A 21,799-nucleotide genomic window follows, 5' to 3' on the forward strand; every position below is an offset into this window, starting at 1 on the left:
AATCTGAAAGTTATGCTCTTAACTCAATTTTGCTGAGCTGCAACTTTATAAATGTCAAACTGCAGGTTGACAATAAACGTACATGTGATTATCTTATTGATGCATCTTTTCAATATATCACATAATAGGTGAATGAGCCCATATTCATCCTTTATACTTTTCGGATTTTAAGGGATCAAATCCCAACATTAGTTGGTCTAACCAACTTATCATGAGAACAAGCAACATTAACAACTCTTGAAGAATCTTCTATTTCTTCAACATATGTCTAATACTCAATATGCATAGTTTCAGAATATATCAATCGTTTATGTCAATTTATGAATTTTTATACTAGTAAACTCCAAGTTTATCATGATATGTGCCTTTTTGCTTTAGTAAATTTCAAATTTACTATTACATGAATAAATTTTTGAATTTACTACTCCATAAGTAGATTTCAAATAACTCTTCCCAGTTATTCTGCCTCATTCGGAGGTGAATTGTCATACCATCACAATCAAGTCCAGGTTTGCATTAATAAGTAATATAATCGTGCCTTAAAGCTATTAATTTATGATAGCTTATAGCCTATTTCATGATATTGCTAACTCAGGAGCAAAGAACAAATCGAGGCATACATATAATGCAGAGAATTTTTCTCTAACATATCTTATAGTCATAATAAACGTGTGAAAATATTATCACTTTTGTTGATTATTATCATATTGTCCCTCCACGCTTATATTTGTGCATTTAATTAGTTGTTTTCTTTCATACATATTATGCGCTGCTACCACATACACCTCAAAAATGAAATAAGTTGTCATATTTCAGACTCATCATATATTGCTACCACATTCACTTCATGGAATAGAGCATATTCAATGGGTTGAATTTCATGATTTTTCACCAAATACCTATTATTTTGCTTTAGCCATCATAATATTATCAATATGGTGTATTGAGATTCAAATTCAATATCTTATTCATATAAAAGCGTCTTAGGCTATAACTCGATGGGACTTAAACCCAAAATCTTCGTCATGATGCATTGAGACTCTAATCCAATAAATACAAATAAGTGTATGGTAAAATCAAGAATCTACGTATCTTTTGTTGCATAATTTCACTTTGCTAGGATGACGATAAGAATGATTTTGCTCGCCTTTAGCAAATATGAATATATTTACAGTAAGAAGATAAAGGTAATAATCATAGTACTTTTGGTTCAACCATAAAAGAAAATAAAGCAATTAGATGATTATTTTTCAGTAGCCAAATAACTATAATAGCAAATACAATACTAACAACTCAGTCATATTTTTCTAAGGCGTCTTACTTACCTTTCATACTCCAAAGATGTCCATTTCAATTATAAAATTTAATTCTACTTTGATGACAAATCTGCCACCTAGACAATTTAAATAGCTATTAAAAATTTGTTACCTTAACATCCTGTATTTAGCTTTACTTATTGGAGTTTAGCTCTTTTTCCTCCCAGTTTTTTCTTTCCACTCGATCAATTGTGCACCAATGACATGTTGGTTTTGGGAAGAAGGCAACTGATTTTGCTTTAAAATTTAGAGACTCATGCTGATAACATGTTATAAAATATAAAACAAAAAAGAAGAAGAATGAAGGGACAAAGAGGATTGAAGAGACATAGAGTATCATCAAATTGAGAATACAACGAATAAAACTCCTCTATTTATAATGAAAAATATTTCTAGTTTCTAACTAAAGACAGATACTTCAAATGTTCATAAATATTAACTAGATCTTATTAGATAGGCAAATACATTTATATAGCAATAATACATTTATAAGACATCATAATTATTTGATTGTATAATTACTAGATTTACAATTACCAATTCCAATTATTTCAAAGAGAGAATTTTCTCAACTCTCATTCCCTCCCTTTGCCATAAACCCCTTCTAACTAAAACCCTAGATAGGCTGAAAAAGCATTTTCTAGAACATTCATATTAGGTCGGCAATCCGGCGAAATGCCAGGGCTGACGTCAAAATTGGATGACCTCGCAATGGTCCCAGTCTCTTCGGAGACTTACAATCAACCGGCGGTCATCTACCCTCTCCGTCACGGCGTCGAATCCCCAATTCATCGACTCTCCATTTCATGGGCTTGTGGCAATACTCTCCGAGTCTCAGTTTTCCAGAAGCCTCAGTCGGAAACGGCGGTCGGAGACGGCGAGGCTGGAGGAAGAGTGGTGGAGGTGCAGCTGAGTAACAGCGGAAATGAGGAAGTTGATGCTGCAAGATGGAGGAGAAAAGCGTACAGTTCAGTGACTCCTTTCGCTCTTCTTCAGAGCCGGAAACATTCTTTATCTGCAGCATCTAAAATGTCGTTGGATACCACTCCTTACAAGGAAGAGTGGTAAGTTTTTCTGTTATTTTCTCTGATAAGTAGTAAATGCCGGAGTGGTAAACCTGTAACTTGATTTAGGTGAAATAGACCTGAAATAACCTCATGAATTTTTCTTGTGTTTAGTGTGGGGAAAACATTCACGAGCTTAAACCACATCAATCAATTTTTTTTTTTTTTTATAAACGTGTTGTTCAGGTAGCTTGAGTGCAACTCGACTAATTCAATGGGGTACCCCCACCACCTCCCACCAGCAACAGGTACTAGGCAACACCAAAGCAATTTTCAGTGCAGGGAATGTGAATGAGCAAATTCGTTCATTGTTTTGTGTTTGAGATTGAAGGATTCTTCGTTGCCTTCTTAGTTGGTACAACGGGAGTGTTTTCTTCCTTTCCAACCACTTTATCACTTTCAAGATCATATGATTTGATTTGTAAATTAGAAGTTACTTCCTCAATTAGGTAAATAAGAATGGTTTTCCCTAAAAAAAGAAAAATAATTCCTCAATGTGATCATTTTATAGTGTTAGTCCAAAGGGGAGAAAATGTCTTGTAAATTTTTTTCAACCAGTCTGATTTGTTCAACATACAACATCACATTTATAAACTCAGTGGAAAGTTTACTCCTAGTGGAACACTAGGAGCCGTTTGGACCAGTGTTCAGGAATGAGCTTGCATCATCGCATAATGTGATGATGAGAAGCGATGCGAGCCCCTCTCACTGCGTGTGGATGATGTGAGCCAACCTTAGAGAAGCGGGCCCATTACAGTGTTATGCGAGATGCGAGCCGATGTTAGAATTGAGCCGATGCGAGTGCATCATGTTGATTTTATTTTTTAGGGTCAATTTTAAATTAAAAAAAGGGAGTCGCTTCATGTTGATTTTATATTTAGTCATTTTAAATTAAATTAAAAAAAGAGTACTGTTGCGACTGCCACTGGTGTGATTTTCTAGGGTTAACTTTGAAGTCCACTCCTGCTACTTCTTCTTCTTCACTGTTGGGACTACCACTGCTGCAACTTCTTCTTCTTCACTGCTTTAAAAGAACAAAATTTGGATGTTGAAACATTATAAATTTAGATTTGATTTTTCTTCTGTTTTCTGGTTAGTTTTGCTATTTTGTTGAATTGTTTTTGCTATTGTGGTCTGTGTTGTGTTGTTTTGCTGGTTTGTTTCGCAACAGGTGTTTCGGTGTTCAAACTTGTGATTTTGATGTTTAATTTAAACTTCTGCTTATATATATTGTCTTTATTGTTGATTATTTTCAGTTCTGTCTTGCTGTTCAAATGCTTTATTTAGGCTACATTTGTTTTTATTATGACTCAGACGTCTGAATGTGAATGCTCATTTGAATGATTAAGATGTCTCCAAATCCGAAAACTGAATGGGTAAGACTGTTTGTTTTCCAACATCTGAATGTGCAAAATTTATTTATTTGTATATATAATAAAGAATATAATTCAAATAAAAAATTAATTATAAAGAAAATATTTGAATTAATACAACAAAATTATTATTTGATTGAAAAAAATACTTATGTTTCCTAGTGATAGTGCAGATGATTTGTACCGGTGGTGGTGGTAGTAATGATTGATGTTAGTGACTAGTAATGTTGGTGGTTATAGTTGTGACGGCAAAGATGGTTGGTATTGTAGTGACTGTTATGACGGTGACTATTGGTAGCGGTGGTGGTGATTGTGATGTGAAGTTGGTTGATGGTAGTTTTTGGAGGTATTGATTGCGATGGTTGGAAAATGAATGTATGATGTTTGACTATGTGTTGGTGGTAGTTGGAGATGCCATTAGCTGTGATCGTGTAGATGGTTAGAGATAGATGGTAGTGGTTAAAGTGGTGGTAGAGGTGACGATACCAGTGACAATGATGGTGGTGGTGGCTGAAGAATGTGTGGAGGTTGACGATGTATTAGTGTTCGTTAGCGATGGTGCTAGTTGTGATAGATGAGTTGGTTGGTAGTAGGGATTGGCCAGTAATGGTTGATGATGGTGGTGGCGTTGGAATTGGTGTTAGCGCTAGGGTGGCGATAGTGGAGGATATAATTAGAATAATGGAAGTGGTAGGTTTTGTAGCGGCTGACAATAGTGGTTGGTAGCGATTTTGATTGTCAATGATGGTTGTGATGATGGAAGTGGTTGGTGGTGGCGGTTGATGGTAGTGGTTGGTGGTGGTGGTGACAGAGGTGGTAGTGGTAGTGACTGGTGATTGTGGATAGAGTGATGATAAATATTATTCAACATAAGAATACCTCTTAATGATATTAAGATTTGGTTCCAGATCTGAATGATTAAGACCCATTCAGACCTATTAAGAGCTAAAATCTTAATAAAAACAAATGCACTTAATGGTCTGAAGTCTGAATCATTCAGATTCAGGAATCCATTAAGTGCAAACAAATAGGCCCTTAGTCTTTTTTCTTTTAGATTGTGTTTCGCTTCAATGATGCGTTCGCATCGCTTCACGCTTCGCTTACTGTGTGATGCAGAGCCTTGTCACATTTTTCCGCATCACGCTTTCCAGAACACTGGTTTGGATATAAAATTTTTTCACTTTATGTCAAAATTAGTGTTTGGTTATAAAATTTCCAAATCCAATCTTAGAGTTGGATTCTAAATTTGAAAAAGTGCTCCAAACTTGTTCGCCCCCTACACCCTAAGGTAGAGGTAAGGCCTAAGTACATCCTACTCTCTCCAGACCCCGCTCGTGGGATTACGCTAGGTATATTGTCGTTGTTGTTGAAAAAAGTGCTCTCTTCTCTCCTTTGCAAAAAGTATAACCATCTTCAACTCCAACTTCATAAATTCCAAATAAAGTGAAAAATATTTGGAATCTGTGACCAAATGCCTACTAACTCTATCTAGCTAGCATCCTTATCTAACTTTAGATTCATTATGATAGTTGATCTTATCATGCTTGCTATATAAATCTGTAATTTGATATTTGCATTTATGCACAACTGATAGCTATTGACGTCCGAACATGTCCCTCAAGTTGGAGCATATACATTTTAAATGTCCACCTTGCTCTGATAACTTGGCTAATTGTCGTTGTCCTAAAACCTTTGTAAAAATGTCCTAAAAGTGCCTAACTTTCACTTTTCTTGGTGCACTAGGAATACATATTGATTGACAAGAGATGTCCGATTCCTCTTTGGCAAGCAGCTTACTGCTTAACAATGTAGTCTTTACTGAGAATTGTACACCTTACCCTGCCTTCAAAAATTCTGGCTGCCTGAATTCTAATGGTGAAGTGTGGTTATCAACCATTTCAAGTGAACTTTCAAATTATGCTGATCTCCCGGTCCTGAAAGTTCCTTCTCAATGTAAGATCCCAGAGCATACTCCCCTCATATAAACTCAAAGCTTGTTGGACTGTTGTCTCCTTTTGGCACAAAACTCGGTACAACAACAAGAACAGCATATCCAGTGTGATCCCACAAGTGCGGTTTGGGGAGGGTGGTGTACAAGAAAATCTTATCCCTTCCCTGGGAAGTTAGAGAGGCCATTTCAAATTGTCCCTTGGCTCAGGTAAAACATTTCATAGCAGACATGAAAAGAGAATGCAGTGAAGAAGCCATAATGAAAATAATGGGAAGGACCAGTAGCAACAACAAATAATACGATAAGCGAAGCAAAGGAAACAACAGGTAATAGTAAGGATCGAAGAATACGATAATAGGAGAGTAATAATAGTAACATTACTTGATAAGGAAAACTAGACAATGGTCTGCTACCTACTAACCTTCTATCCCAATCCTCGACTCCTATATCCTCCTATCTAGGGTCATGTCCTCGACAAGCTGCAAGTGTGACATGTCTTGTCTAATCAATCACCTGTCCCCAACAGGGCGGGTCGCTTGAGTGTCAAAACAAAACCAAGCGGTGGTTGTTTTTCCTTGGCTTATCGAACCAGTGTATGCCCATTTCTCCTTTGATGACTCCCAGTAGAGAAAGCCTAAATTTTTCGATGTGGATTGAAAGGAAGTTGGGGATGGGCATAGATCTTTCCGCCTATCCGGAGTGTTGGAAATATAGCAATGTTTTTTGTATTTTGGATTTCCCGATCATTGGAAGCAATCTTCACTAGCACAAGGATCTCCTCACAGCAACCTCCTTCTCCGGCGTTTCTTTACCTCTCCTCAAACCCATCGTGACCAACCTCTCACACCTCCTCACTGCATTTGTGCATTTCGCTCTCCATATGCTCGAAACTTTGTTAGAAGTTTGGAATTGTGATCCTCAGTATACTGTCTTGCACCGCGTGTTACCTTAGAAGCTAGCCTTACTTCTGCCCCTACCTTAAATATGATATAGGACTCCTTAGGAATTTATAGGACTCCATAGGTCCTAAATGATTGATAGGATGGTTGAATTTTCGAATTTTTGGAGTTGATCTCTTATTTTTGAAAATTGGATTTGTTTATTTGAGAGCTACATAAAACATACTTTAAACCACAATTTTAGAATCTAAAATAGTTATAAAACGGGAGAATCAATTGTCAAATAAACTGTTGTTTGACAAAGTGGGACTGAGGATGTTTGTAAACTTCTTTCAGTGGTGCCCAGTAGGAACCTATGAAGAGATCAGTCTTATGTTGAGAAGTAAATCACGTCACACCACCCTAAGAGTTGATTGACTGAGTGTCTTGTCTCATTGCTGTAGTAGTCCCTAAGCTTTGTTTTGGACATCTTCCCTCCTCAAAAATTAACGAAAGAAAAGCAAACAGTTTTCTTTCTTGCTTTTTGCCTCTTCTTTTGAAATTCAATGACCAAATAAAGCAGATGTACTCTGAAGTTATTTTACTTTTTGTTTGCTTGCTCATTGGTTCCTAAGGTCTTCTTTATTCTTGTGTTTTTAGGAAATGGCTTAACTAAGTATAGGTATTTCACTTAGAAGGATTATGTTTTAATATAGTAGATTGGGTTTTATTTTTAAAAATAAATGTCGAAGGTATTTGACTGTTTTACCTTGCAAACCTCAGACTAGGTGCTCCTGCAAGCTTAGTGCCTCTTGTTCATTTATATATACTTGTGAACTTCCAGATTTTTCTAATCCAATTGCTCGTGCTGCAATTCTGGAAAAATTGATGGTGGAAAGCCAGAGGACATTCTTTTTCCCTTTCTACACCAGGAGTTTTGAGTCACATAAAATTGTCCGAAAAAAAGAGTTTGAAGTCTAGAAGCTTGAAGTTTCTTTCTCTATTAGAGATCTGCTAGAGTTTTAATCCATGTTATGGCAGCCTGGGTGGTTATGTCCTTTCATTGGGTCACTATCTGACAGTTACTGCATTTTACGTGTAATCAGGTGGGAGCATGTCACAGAGTACAGCAAAGAGATAAGTTCTCTGCTCAGTGATCGAAAACTGTCTCCTAGATCAATTATCGAAGATCCCAAGTTGATAGTAACTGTGAGTAATTGTCATCACACTTTTGTTTAGCTGTATGCAGATTCTGACCTTTGCTATTTTTTAGTATTTATCTGGTGGCTGTGTGTGTCTGTTAGGAAATTGCAGAGCCAATGTGTCTGAAAGCTGCATGGGAGCTATTTGAGATATTTTACATAGACAAGCATTCTCAATCTTGGATTCCTGAACGGTTGCAAGATTGGTTAGCTGTATGTTCTTTTTCTATTTTGTATAAGTTTCCTTGATTTTCTCCGCCAGATGTCACAGATCTTACTTTCTGTGAAACTGTACTATTCTTCTAACTTAATGCATGTTTCATTCAACAGGACTACACTTCCTTATTCTCGGGAACTCTGCCAACTATTCACTCAAAGCTTGTGGATTTTCAGCAGGAACTTGTTGTAGTACAGGTTTAGCTGTCAATTGATATCCCTGTGAACTTCACATTTGTTGGGCCTATTGATGGATAAATTATTTGTCACAATTATTGATGGAGAAATTATTAGTCACTATTTAAGTGGTCCTAATTTGACTGGAGATAGTTATAAATGTAAAGATTAAAATTTAGTTGTATTTAAGCAGGTGTGAGTTCAAAAGTAGAGTGAATATTAACATTTTGGAAGAATGAAATTTTCTTCAATGAAACTGTGGGTCAATGATACTTCTTTCATGGTGGGATGTTCAAAAAATAATCAGTGGTGTAACGACAATGTTTCCCGTAGGAAGTGGATTTTGGTATAGTACAAAGAAGGATAAATAAACTATGATGGAAGGAGTAGCCATTCCATCTTTCTGTGTTCATTTCCAATTGATTTGCTCATTGCAGGTTGTTGAAGAAGATCCTAACTACTGGGATGCAATGTCATCAGCGTTGGCCGTTGGCTGGCTGGAAACTGTGGTAAGCATATTATTTGTGGATATCAACCATTATAACTGTGCATTCATGTTACTTATATCGTGATTTTGTTTAAGGAGCATGCATAAGTCTATGATTGCCAATTTTGCAGGTAAAATTGTTGCGTTTGCACGGCTCTTACCAGTTTGATCAATTATCTAGTCGAGAGGTAAGAATTTTGAACTAAACCTCCGAGAAAAAAAAAAAAAAAGAAGAGGCAAGAGTTTTGAACGTGTGATGATCAGTTGCAATCTAGCATAGCTTTATTCAGCCTAGATAATTCACATATCATATTTTGTACTTTTCCCTCTTAAACGACCTGTACATCAGTTAACTTGGGAACAGTTCTTGCCTCTTCCTTGTATTGATATACCTAATCAATGCAGTAATGATTTGTCTTTTCAGTTTGACATTTTATTAGGCCTTGTACCTTTTCTATCAAGTTCCAAAGTCTTATCACTTTGTGTCTTTTTCCTGAGAGATCTAACTACAGGAGGCACTGCCATTTAGGATGATAAAGTGGATTTTAGGATGATAAAGTGGATTTTCTTTTTCTTTTCGATCACATTTTTCTTTCTTTAGCTTCTAGTTTGCATAAGCTACCTCTTAACATCTTGCGAGATCACTTCTTATCCTCCCTTTTATCACTAATCTTTAGCATTGACAACGTTATAATTTCTTTTTGCAACTGAAGTGATGAGTCTCTGTGGGTAGAGTACTCTCTCCATGATTGTGCAAGTGACTGTAATATCAGATAAAGTTTAGGCAATTGGTCACTTGCGGATAGGGGAGCTGGTGAAGCGGATCCATGAGAATGTTGTTTGATTTCTCTCAGATAGTTTCTGAAGCATCCATGTCTCCCTAAAAAGGGTCTCTGGACTATGATTATAACTTTCCTGTTCTCTCTTTTAATCTGTTTGATTCTTGCTCTTAAAAGACGGAGAATGGACTGGTTGAAGCAGTTGCTGTTCTTATATCCAAGATGCCTAGAATGCGTCCTAGTCTGAGAGAAGAAAATTTAGGCGAGTGTTACAAAACCAAGCCTGACTTCATGAAGGTAATCTAGGCCTTTGCTAATGATCAGTGGCCTTTACTGGACAGCATTTAATGCCTTTTTCGCTGTTAGGCTTGGGAGAAGTGGAGGACACAAATAAGTAAACTGGACTGTAGTTCCTACTGGCTTCAATGTGATCACCAGCAGACGAGAGAAGGGCTGAAAAATTTGATCCAGATCATGTTGGGAAATCCTACTGTTCTATCAAATGCAACTTTCAACTGGATGGAGCTTTTTATATCCCATTTCTTATACATTAAGCCATTTACTGCGGTCAGTTCCCCTTTCAAATTGATCTAAACATCTAAGGTCACTTGGGTTGAGTCACTTTGTCGCAATCACTAAAAAGTTCTCTCTTTGTCGCACAATTATCCAAAAGTGGAGAGCAAGAAGATTCTTTTTCTGTTACATTTTCGTTACAATACACATTCTATTGTTGTATTGTAGGGTCTAGAGAGCATGCACAATTCTGCTCAGAAGTGCATGCAATTAAAGCCAGTTTCCAGCCCCCATAAGCTGTTTGGTCTTATACTTGGAATTCTTGGAGAAAATACTGAGGTGAACCACTCTAAAGATTTAACTTCTAACTTTTAGTTGATGTTTAATGTAGTGCAGAACTCACGAGCATATCCTATATGTTCAGGTTGTTCTAGCAGAGTGCTCAAGATCATTTGGCCCCTGGTTTGTTAATCTTCTCTTTCTGTGTATTTTTTGTATGAGTGGCTTGAGTACTTCAGCATTTTGTGCTCCGCTTGTTCACCTGATGCAAGTCTTTTTTTCATCTCTCAAGGATGATGGCGCATGCTGTAGAATTGTTGACAGCTGGGAGCACTCACGCAGATATTCTTTTGCATGAAGAGCGTTCCAAACTGGGGGGAGTTAGCATAGAAGAACTGCATAGACTTGTATATGCACAAGTACTGTCTTCTCATGCATTGACATGGCAAGTATGTGTGGATGCAAACTTGGGCAAATGAATGCCTGTTTTTTTTTACTTGCACCATTTACTTAAAACTCATTTCCCAAGAAACAAAAAAAACCTATTACTTGAACACTTCATTTATCTTCCTGTGCATAAGGTTCAGCTTTCACCCTAAGTAAAGGAACACAAAAGACATGAGTGAGATTCAACATGTGTACATCCTACGTCCCCCAAAATGTATAAATAACAATTTGATGTTTCCGGATTGGAGACAATGTATAACTTACAGCTTCAGTTGAACCTTGGAACAATATCTAGATGCTGGAGAGCTTTTACCTATTAACACTCTTACACAGTTTGGATACATCATAGAATTTTATAATCTGCTTTTGCTGAGCCTGTATACTGGAAGCTCATTTTGTGGAGAAGTACAATACCGTTGTCTTAAAACTCAGTTCAGATTTTGGTTCTTCTACTCATATATTTTGGATCTTTGTTTTTTCACTTCCCTTCAGATTGCGCCAATATACTTGACTTCATGCATAAAACAAGGGATTGGATTATTGGAGAATTTGCTGTACAAGCAGCCTGTACAGCATAGTCAGATTCTGTTAAAGGTACTGTTTCCAGGGTGGCTTTTCTTTTGATTCCTTGCTCTCATGATTTTGCTCTCTAATATATTGCTCTGCAGCCTTATTTCAATCTAATGGTTCCTTGTTTATCCTTGCCTGGTTAATTTTGCTTTTCTGTGCAGAGTATAGAGATCTGCCGTCTATATGAACTTGACACCGTAAGTTCAAACATTATGAGGGTATGTCATGATTTATTCATATTGACTATCATTAACTTCTAAGCGGTAGTTACTCTCTTAAGAACAATAATAAAGTTACTCTGATGTGATGTCCCTGTAATTCTTGTGATTATTCCGAACATACAAGTGCTTCAGTTTCACCTTGTGTTTCATATTTTTCATTAGATTGCTGGTGTGCATCACTGGAAACATGGGAGAAAAGGCTCTGGTGTTTTCTGGCTGCAGCAAGCTCGTGATGAATTCCGTTTAAACAGAATTGCCAAACATTTATTTGATTTCGTTGGGAAGTCGACTTCTGATGAAGGATTCAAGGTTGGTATTACTTGGTTACAGTGGTTGAGTGCCTTATATATTTTCTTAGTACTTGTACAACTGTGTTAACTTCTGTCTGTAACAATACATGTTTATACCCATTTCTCTAAATTGCAATTTTTCGCAGGTTATGTTGCTTGAGTGTGTTCCTTATTATTTCTTTTCTCCAAAAGGAATACATTCTTTAGACTGTTGGTTTGGTAGATGGTTCAACTGTTTTAATTACTTCACAGGCATTTTATGTATCCACGTTTTTCCCAATTATCCAAGTATGTGCGTTATGAAGAACATGCTATCTGATGGGCTAGATATAAGTCTAGAAGAAATTTAGAACCTCCCACTATGTGGGAATACACTAGGTTTGTTGTTGTTGTTTGAGTTGTTGACAGTAGTGACTTTATTTTGTTTTATATAATAAAGTTATGATTTGTTTTTAGATGAGGAATGCATACACTATGCAATCATGGTCTTTTCTCTAAGACAGTTGAAAAAGTATTCGTTGTATATTGAAAGAGAAAACGATCAAAATGGTCCTTAATGTATGGAGAAAGTGGTCATTTTGGTCCTTATATACATGAACTTGAGATAGTCCTTAGTGTATGTATGAAGGACTAAAATTATCATTTTCTCTATATTGAATTGCACTTACATTAGTCTTTTCTTGTTTGCATACTATAATTAGTTCTTTACACTAAATTCATCAACATGCTTATCTTGTCATCTCACGTTATGGGAATACGCTAGGTATGTTGTTGTTGTTATATGCTTATCTTGTCATTCTACTTTGTGGGAATACACTGGGTATGTTGTTGTTGTATGCTTATCTTGTCATAGTTGACTTCATTTTAAGTCTATGAGCCCTTTTATGGATGAGCAACTTACGAGTTTGGTTGGTTTGGGCTTTATTAGCACTTAGAATGTTTACCAAACGTCACTTAGAATGTTTACCAAACGCTTAGATAAGGTAGCAAGTGCTTATCAACCAGTTTGGCCAGCTTATAATTTTAGCCAACCACCCTCTTTGTCTGCCACCTCACCAGATCAACTATTTATATCCGTGATTCAGAAATGGTCAGTACATGTATGACCTTCTACCTATGTTTCTGTTGGTTCATGGCGCTCTCTATCATTTATTTGGCTTTCTGTGGCTTTTGGGGGTTCTGAGGATGTCATGTTCAACATGAATGGTTGGTACTTTTTTGGGTCTCGGTCAAGTAAATTCTCTTGATATAGAAGAGATATTAATTATTTTTATTAATATGGAGCGGAGTGTTGGCCAGTTAAGAACTCCCACATCCAAAAAATGAAGGTGGCAGAAATGCGGATGTTGCGCTGGATGTATGGGCTGACTAGAGGGGATAGAGTTCGGAATGAGACTATCCGGGAGAAGGTTGGTGTGACTTCAGTGGAGTGCAAGATGCGGGAAGCCCGTTTGAGATGGTTCGAACACGTGAAGAGGAGGGACATGGATGCCCCGGTCCGTAGGTGTGAGAGGCTAGCGTTGGATGGTTTTAGGCGGGGTAGGGGTAGGCCGAAGAAGTACTGGGGTGAGGTGATTAGGCGGGACATGGAGCAGTTACAGCTCACCGAGGACATGACCCTAGATAGGAAGGTCTGGAGGACGCGAATTAGGGCAGAGGACTAGGGCCAGTTTGGGTCGCTAGTGTAGGGAATTACTTGGTGGGGGTTTATTCCTGTTATGATTCCGTGTTCCGTGTTCCATGTTTTATTACGAATCTGTGTGCTTTCCTCTGCTTTCCTCTGTTTTATATTACTTATGGGTGCCGTATTTATGTTATGTAATCTGCTTCTGTGCTTTACTATGTGTTTGTGTGGTATCTCGTGCCTTGAGCCGGGGGTCTATCGGAAACAGCCTTTCTACTTCTTTAGAGGTAGAGGTATGGACTGCGTACATCTTACCCCACCAGACCCCACTAGGTGGGAATACACTGGGATTGTTGTTGTTGTTGTTATATGACAAACATGTGTACTCCACGTGCAGACGTATGGATGGTGGTGGGCAATCTTGACCAGGTGCTTGATTAAGGAGATTAAGCAATGTGGGAAGTGGACGGTGAAGCCCTTGAATATTAACCAGCTGTGATTCTTATAATGTTAGTAACCTCAAAAGTGGAAGTCCAATCTTGCTAAGCTTGTATTTCTCAGGATCTGGGTTAAAGTGAATCCAGCCTCAGCAAAAAGAAGAAAAGAGAAACAGTAAAGCAGAAGGAAGATAGCCAAAGATGGCTTGTTGATTTAGTTTATTTGGTAGAATTGGTTCACCACTTAGAGTTCTCTATTTTGATTATCATGAATCTGATTGCTCTGTAAGATATTTGTTCCAAGTCAAAGTCTAGTAGTTTGACTCTGAAGCGACATCGCTTTCTTATAGAAATAGGTGGCTTTTTCTCTTTGGTCATTTTACTTTTCTTTCGCTGCAGCAATGGGAAGGTCTCATAGAGTTGCTGGGTTCTGAGTCTAGAACTGCTGGCGGTCTTGAGTTTCTGAAGAAGTAATTGCTTAATACTTACTTTGAATTAGTGGATGTCACCTTTGAAAACGGTGTCGGAGCATTTCAAATATTTGAATTGTTGTTGTTGTTGTTGTATTATTCAGGTACAGGGACTTTAGGAGATCTCTACTGCAGGGTCACGGTGATATGCTCACTGATGCTGCTCGTAGTGCAGCTGAAGCTCTCGTCTCTGTATGTCTGACACCTCTTATAATAATGAAGATTTAACATTTGAGTGATGTAAAATTTCATTTTGCGGATGTATAAGATTTTGCATTCGGTATCGAGGCCTTGTTGATTTATAAGATTTACACTTAAGCAGCTATCTTAAGAAACTGAATAAATTAACATAAGATTTGTTAATGAAACCTAGCAGCCCGAATGTTCATGTAGGTTGGATTGAAATAGTTGTTTGGATATGAGGTGTGCTATCTCTATTACCTTTGAAACAAAGCCTTCTGTTTTGCCTCTGAGTCAATTTATTTTGTTTCTACTCTGCAGCTCATGAAAAATCCTTCCACGCCACAAGATTTTTGGTTACCTCTTCTATATGATTCAGTGAGTACCTCTCTGATTATTGCATTTAGTTCTTTGCTCAACTTGCCTGATTAATTCTCTTTTTCTTTTCTCAGTCATAGTACCAAGTAGGTCATAGAAATGCAAGGTAGGAAGCTCCAGTACTAAAAGATATAAGATTCAATATCCCATCTTTGTGCAGATGTTTGGTCAAGCAATTCTTGTGATTGTTGTAAATTGTTGGCTTCTAAAGGCAATTAAAAAAAATTGACATGAAAGAAGATGATGTTTATGAGTGGGATCTAGATTGCTAGTAAATATTCCAAGGTGTAGTTACTCTTTTCTGTTGTTTTGTTTTCAGTTATGAGTTTGATGTAGCTTCTTGTTTCTTTTCCTTTTCAGTTATGAGTTTGATGTAGCTTCTTATTTCTTTTCCTTTTTAGTTTTGAATAATGCTTCATTGCGGTTCTATATTAGTTTGCTCTTGCTCCGCTTAGGTGCTAAATTCTTCCTCAAGTAAAAAAAGAAAAGAGAATCTAGTCGTTGGTATCACTTCTACCATTTGATTGCGTAGATAATACCCCTATTCTTTGGCCTTAATACATGAATCTTAGTTCCTATCAAATTGGAACTGATTTATTATGCGTGAAATTTGTTCTGAAGTCTTTCAAACGACAGTCTACCAGTGGGTTAGAAAATGGGTACGTGGGGTGATGGGGGAGGGTTGGCAATCTACTTATTTAATTCAGGCTGAAAGGTTCACCATGCTTTCAGATTTATATGTTTATTAATAGCTGGTGCATGTTTCATCTTTGACCTCATTCCCCTTCTTTTTCTTCCTGCGCAGTTGAAATTGTTGATGTGGCAAGAGCGGCCGTTGATTAATGTTTCTCAAACTCAGCTTCTCTTGAATAAACTGCAAGAGTTGTCCATGGCAAGATTGAGACCAGATTTTGTTGAGGCTGACTTGCCATCTGATGCCTTAAGTTCTGTCAGGCTGGCACTTGCCACTAACCTGGGTCGTGCAATCCTCGAAGAGTGACTTTGTTACCCCAGTTTTCTTGCTTGAGAGGTGACTAGTTGCATCTTTCCGACATGCCTAAAGTGTTACATTAGTCCCCTTGTTCCTCTTTAGTAGTCTGTTTCGGGAGTGCGGTTAACTTTTGAAAATGGTACATAAGCTCACCATTTCTTGCTGCAGAAAACGGAATCTGCACCACCTGTTTTGTTATTTGTTTCCTTGATGTGTTTAACTTGAAAAGCTGCGACTGAATAATGAATGATCTGCCCCTCTCCGAGCCAGCTAATCTTCGGAAGCATTGGATGAGAATGTAGCTCTCGACAAGAGTGGAACTATAAGAATAAGGTTTCTTGTGCTGTTCCTACTTGGAGATCCTTTTAATTAATTTTTCTTTTTGGAAGGGGGAGGGGGTTGTTTACCCCTCCCCTACTATGTATATGCCTTTGTAAAGGACGACAAAAACCCCTGCCGTTGCCTGGTTAAAGTGTTGAGATGGCTGTGATAGAACTCTCTAAAAAATTGATGTTATTGTTCCTGTTTGAGCTACTATTTATAAGATCAAGGAAACTGCAACATATCGATGAAGGATGCAATAGTTTGCCTTAAATATTCGGATGGCAATTGATTTTCAACCCACATCTGCGCCTAGAATGGGACCATATATCATCTAATTTAGAGGGTTGGCTAATCATAATTAATCATTTTCTGTACTCTGTCAGCGTCATCTTTAAGACCACAAGGGTATTTTGGTACATTTAATGCATATTTAGTTTATGACCATGGGATTTAAGTCGTCTTTATTTTCTTTCTTAAATCTTTTGTCAATTCAAAAATAGATAAACAAATGAAATGGAGGGAGTAATTGTTATGGCCATTCTGTATGTGTTGTCAATATCCTGAAGTTTCATTTGACCGTGGTGTTGACACAACAATTCGAACCTAAAATCCTGCGTAACTTCACTGTTCATATAGTATTTTGTTGGACGCCAAGTAAAAAAAAGGTCACCATATCCTAACTTCTTTTGGTAGTAACCATATAACTAACAGGATATTGGGTTGGTGGTGTTAAATAATACATGCAGTATATTGGGCAGGATCTTATGTACAATTATTAAATGCAAGGAAGAATATGAAATAAGAATGTGTATTAACATAGAAATTAAACTGTTTACAACGCTTTAAGGTCAAATAAGCTTGGTCGTTCTCATTGATCATGTCATTTAATTAACTTCATTTCAAGAGACGAAATTATTTGAAGGCAAAAGTTCCCGTTTACGGTAAGTGGTTCATTTATAACCATTTGATTTAAGGTTATTTAGTATAACTAGTCTTATCTTATGCGCCCACACATGTATCTTGCTTTAAGGAGTTCAGTTTACAAAATCACTTCGATATGATAAAAAAAAAAAATCTTGAATTAAGAAATAAATTAATTAATTTATGAAATATGAAAAACACTTCAAGATAAAACTAATATATTCATACAAACCAAATAAAAGACACGATATATATATATATATATATATATATATATATATATAGAATTCATGTGTGTACATTATATTATTAAGTACAAATTTTAAATAACTGGTATAAATTATTAACCTTATTTACGGTAAATCTGAAACTTTAATTTATTGGGTTTAGTATTAGACCAAATTGAATTGTATTAAAATATAGTCAATTTAGGCAAATTTTGATGGTTGTTTGTTTAGGATTTCTATTTAAATATATATATATATATTTTTAAAATAATAATTTTTAGACTAAATCTATAGTTATTTTGGGTTGTAAAAATTATTTTCTATATAAGGTAAAATTTCACTTTCTTACCTAAATCAATAAGAACTTTAATTAATTTCAAATTCTTTAATATTTGATATAATAAGTAATAATAATTATTTAAGAAAAAATGGTGAAAGACAATTGTGTTTACTGCAAAATCATTTAATGAATGACAAAAAACTTGAATCACTTTTCTAAGAGTAGTGTACGTACTTTGCACGTGTGTCTCTCGTCAATCAAAAAGTTCATCATATTTATATAGCTTGTACCAATCAATCAAAAGAACCTATTATTGAAAATAATAATAATATGTTAGATCTCATAGTTTATTTACAAGTGAAACAGTTGCATATAATTAAATTTTAAAATTAAATTTATATAGAATCAAAATGACTAACCAATTTCTTGTGACGGAATGTAATGGTCCAAGTAATTTATTTGAATTTGTAAATAAGTCAATTTCAAATCAATAATTGGACATGTGTCATTATGAGCAAAAATCACAAAAAAAATTCAATTAACAATTATCTACGAAGAATACATGATAATTTACTATTTTAAACTTCAAGAACATACTAAAATTACAAAATAAAACTTCTCAATTAGCAATTGTCTATAAAAAATACATGATACTTTATTTTTGTAAACATAAAAAAATAAACAAATTTTAGAAAGCTTACCTCAAATCACAAGCAAATTTGTCTCTTCAATCATAGATACCATCACTATTTCAAAAAAAAAAAATAATCCTTCACAGTAAACAATTGTCGATCAAGAATACATGATAGTTTATTATTGTAAACTTCAAGAATGTACTAAAATTTTAGAAAACTTACCTCAAATCACAAATAAATTCATCTATTTAATCATAGATACTATCAAGATTGTAATTATCAAGAATGTAATTAAAATATTAGAAAACATACCTTTACAAGTAAATTTGTCTCTTCAATCATAAGATATATCAAGATTTCACAAAAACACTTCTCAATTAACAATTGACTATAAAAATATATGATAATTTATTTGTTGTAAATTTCACGAATATACTATAATTTTAGAAAACTTACCTCAAATCACAATAAAATGTATCTCTTCAATCAAACAATGAAAACAATAAACTAAATCAAGAACAAATTATCATATGTTATAAAACAATATGAATATAGCTTAAAGAATTCACCTGGTTAGAAAGAATCAATTAAATGGAGAATAGAAAAAGACAATATTAATAAGGGCATAAGGCATAATACATAAATATGCCCTTTAACTTGACCTCAAATCACATTCATGACCTCCAACTTTGAGTGTGCACAAGTAGACACTTTAACTTGTATAAAGTTGAACAAATAGACATGTATGTCCTATGTGGCGTCCTACGTGAAAAATTCTTGTCCTACATGGTTTCCTACGTGTATTATGTCACATAGGACGTGTGTGTCTACTTGTTTAACTTTATACAAGTTTAAGTGCCTACTTGTGCACACCCAAAGTTGGAGGTCATAGATGTGATTTGATGTCAAGTTAAAGGGCATGCTTATGTATCAAGCCTATTAATAATGTTTTAAACCTTTTTTTTAATATAAATACTAATATAATAAGTTTCCTACTTATTGTATTATTATTTTTTCTTTTAAGCCTATATTAATTAGGTCTCTTCTTTATTATGAATATAAGAATATTAGTAAAGATTCTACTCCTAAAATGATTACTCGTGTGAAGGGAAAAAGTAAATTCCTACACATGAGTTTAGTTATAATAAGATACAATTTTATGTAAGGCAAATTAAACATTGATTAAAATTATTTCCTATCATATATTTTAGGACTTTTAATTTAAGAAAAACTCTTAACATATCTTTTAAACTCTTAATCCCATATATTTTAGGAAATAATATTATAATTGTAATTAAATAGTAATTTGAGAAAATAGTAAAAAGAGGATTTTGTATAAATGAGAGACTTTTAATGAAGGAAAAAAAGTTTGAATAAATTTTCTAAGGATCTTCACCCTTTTAATATATTATAAATATAGATATAGAACAGTTCATTATCAATCATTACAATAATATCAAATAACCATTGCATTATAATCCTAGCGAACCAAAAAGGGTTGTTTGGCTGGTGAATAAAGGATAATAATTTGGGACATTTTATGAGGTTGTTTAATCTTGCGTTTGGTAATGGTATTATTTAGTTTCAGATTTATTATCCTATTATTTTAGTATAAATGGTGGGATAAGCTATCTCATATAAAAGATGGGATAAGATAATTTCATATAATATCTCTATGATAGGGACTCTTTCTATCCCACCCTACCAGCCAATCTAATCTAAAGACCTAAGTTGCTGTTATACTGAAGTAAGAGGTAAAATTTTTAGTTACACTCTGTTAGAGTAATTTTTGAGAAATTCAGGGTAGTCTAGGATTGACTTATTCTTGAGGATGTGGTAGTTGAACAAAATTTGATATTAATATGATTGGTAATAGCGGGGTTTGATACGATAGTCGAATAGTCAACGAGCATAAGAGCCCATAGAAACTTCCAACACCTGAAAAAGAGTCATAGAACTTCGATTATAATGTTTATAGTGTAAGGATTGGTTTGCGATGTTATGATTTAGGGTATGTGTTGTAAAGTGAGAAAAACTGAAGAGAGGTCCCAAGTTTCTACCTCGAACCATAGCTTCAGAAAAATCAACTACTGTAGTGGTATTATTGCGGTGATAACAAGTACTACAACAATAACCTCCGTGAAAAAGGGTATGAACCACTGTAGCGGTAACTTGCAATAAAATTCTAGTTTTTAAAAATAAAATAACTCAATCATTCCCCATTTTTTGAAAAGATCTATAGAGCCATATGAAAGACGATTTTCAGAGGGTTTGCGGAGTTTTTCATCTTTAGAGGTAAGTAATTACATTTTAAACTTGAATTTACTTTATTTAATCTTAGAAAATCACTAAATAATGAATTAATGATGAATTTTTGGAATTTAATTCTAGTTTATGAAAATCAATGAAAATGATAGGATTATTTATATATTCAATATGAAGTTATCATAGGGTATTAGGAAACACTAACGGGACTAGAAACACTAATGAGACTAGAATTATGGTTGTATATGCTACTACAAGTAGAATTCATGAAGTTTTAGAGATAAAAAATCCTAAAATGATGAAATAGGGTAAGTTTATGGCAAAAATTAGTGATTGTTGATCTCTAACAGTTAAAAAGAAAAAAATTATTGAGATGAGTGTATGTTCTTGTTGTTATAGATCAAGAAAGAGATCGAAAGGACAAAAGTGTGGATTAAAGGTGACTTTGAGCAAAGGAGCTGTGGTAGCTATGATTTTAATGTAGCACTTAAACTTTCTTAGTTTTAAGCTTGTTTGTGAACTTGACATTTATGATTGCCTTCTAGCATGATTTGTAATTAATGATTGCATTGCATTTTCTTTGAATTGTAATGATATGTTGCGATGACAGGTCTGGTACCACATCGGTATAAATATATATTGTGATGATGAGTGGGGTATCACGCCGATACAAATATGATATGTTGTAATAATAATCGGGTATCGCATTGGTACGATGTGATATTGATGAAGAGGTTGAGAAGAGTAAGAGATGATGTGCATATCTTGCATACATGCATTGATACATATTCATCGAGTTTTTTATGATGAATTTATATGTTGATGAGTTCTTGGTGAAACTAAGTGTGAAAGTCAGTGAAAGTAAATATGTGAGTGGTAATTATGTGATGATGCATGATGTGTTTAGTTGAATGATATCATTGGTTATGAATTCTGTTATGATCGCTTTAATACTTGTTTGGCTTGCTTACTTATACATTGTTAAGTTAGTTGACCTATGATATTTATCAGTACTTCTTGATGTATCGATGTTTCTTGTACTCTTCTTTTAATTAAATGCAGAATATCTTTCAGTGATTGACACACGATCTCGGCTCTAGTTAGCGGTTCAGGATGATTTTGAGGGAGAGCATCATGTTCGGACAATCTTCAGAACCTCTTATGATGTTGACGTCCCTTGTTTCTGGACTATGCAAATTTTCTTTTGTTATGTTTTTTTTTTTGAAATATTCCATCTATTTGCAGACTTAGTTGATCTTTAGATGCTCTTGAACGGTGATTTCAGGTCTCAAAAATTAATATAT

At 35.1% G+C, this 21,799-nt stretch overlaps 1 protein-coding gene across 8 annotated transcripts; it reads left to right on the forward strand.

Annotated features, from left to right (window-relative positions):
* Positions 1–1,821: 1,821 nt before the first annotated feature.
* LOC107838971 (nuclear pore complex protein NUP85) lies at positions 1,822–16,406 on the forward strand. 8 transcript variants are annotated; one of them, XR_007044020.1, is made up of 19 exons: positions 1,822–2,380; positions 7,689–7,791; positions 7,887–7,997; positions 8,115–8,198; positions 8,615–8,686; positions 8,796–8,852; positions 9,621–9,740; positions 9,810–10,010; positions 10,185–10,295; positions 10,381–10,418; positions 10,528–10,684; positions 11,175–11,276; positions 11,414–11,470; positions 11,636–11,782; positions 14,224–14,294; positions 14,399–14,486; positions 14,796–14,852; positions 15,658–15,934; positions 16,047–16,406. XR_007044020.1 is itself a non-coding variant. In XM_047395687.1 (19 exons), exons 1-18 carry the CDS (start codon positions 1,992–1,994, stop codon positions 15,850–15,852), a joined length of 2,160 nt encoding a protein of 719 aa, XP_047251643.1. In that variant the 5' UTR covers positions 1,822–1,991; the 3' UTR covers positions 15,853–15,882; positions 16,012–16,406. The 8 variants fall into 8 exon arrangements, 6 of the variants coding, with proteins under 6 accessions (XP_047251643.1, XP_047251646.1, XP_016537763.2 ...); XM_047395687.1 differs by having other exon boundaries at positions 15,658–15,882; positions 16,012–16,406; XM_047395690.1 differs by having other exon boundaries at positions 11,414–11,449; positions 15,658–15,882; positions 16,012–16,406.
* The last annotated feature ends 5,393 nt before the right edge of the window (positions 16,407–21,799 follow it).

The sequence above is a fragment of the Capsicum annuum genome, chromosome 8 (genome assembly GCF_002878395.1).
Source record: "Capsicum annuum cultivar UCD-10X-F1 chromosome 8, UCD10Xv1.1, whole genome shotgun sequence".
Classification (NCBI taxonomy): Eukaryota; Viridiplantae; Streptophyta; class Magnoliopsida; order Solanales; family Solanaceae; genus Capsicum; species Capsicum annuum.

Bases quoted from the DNA above. Each gene is read 5' to 3' on its own strand.
- LOC107838971 (XM_016682277.2), top strand. From the start codon at position 1,992: ATGCCAGGGCTGACGTCAAAATTGGATGACCTCGCAATGGTCCCAGTC. The intron at 8,687-8,795 runs GTAAGCATATTA...CCAATTTTGCAG, and splicing joins TTGGCTGGCTGGAAACTGTG to GTAAAATTGTTGCGTTTGCA. The intron at 14,853-15,657 runs GTGAGTACCTCT...CTTCCTGCGCAG, and splicing joins TACCTCTTCTATATGATTCA to TTGAAATTGTTGATGTGGCA.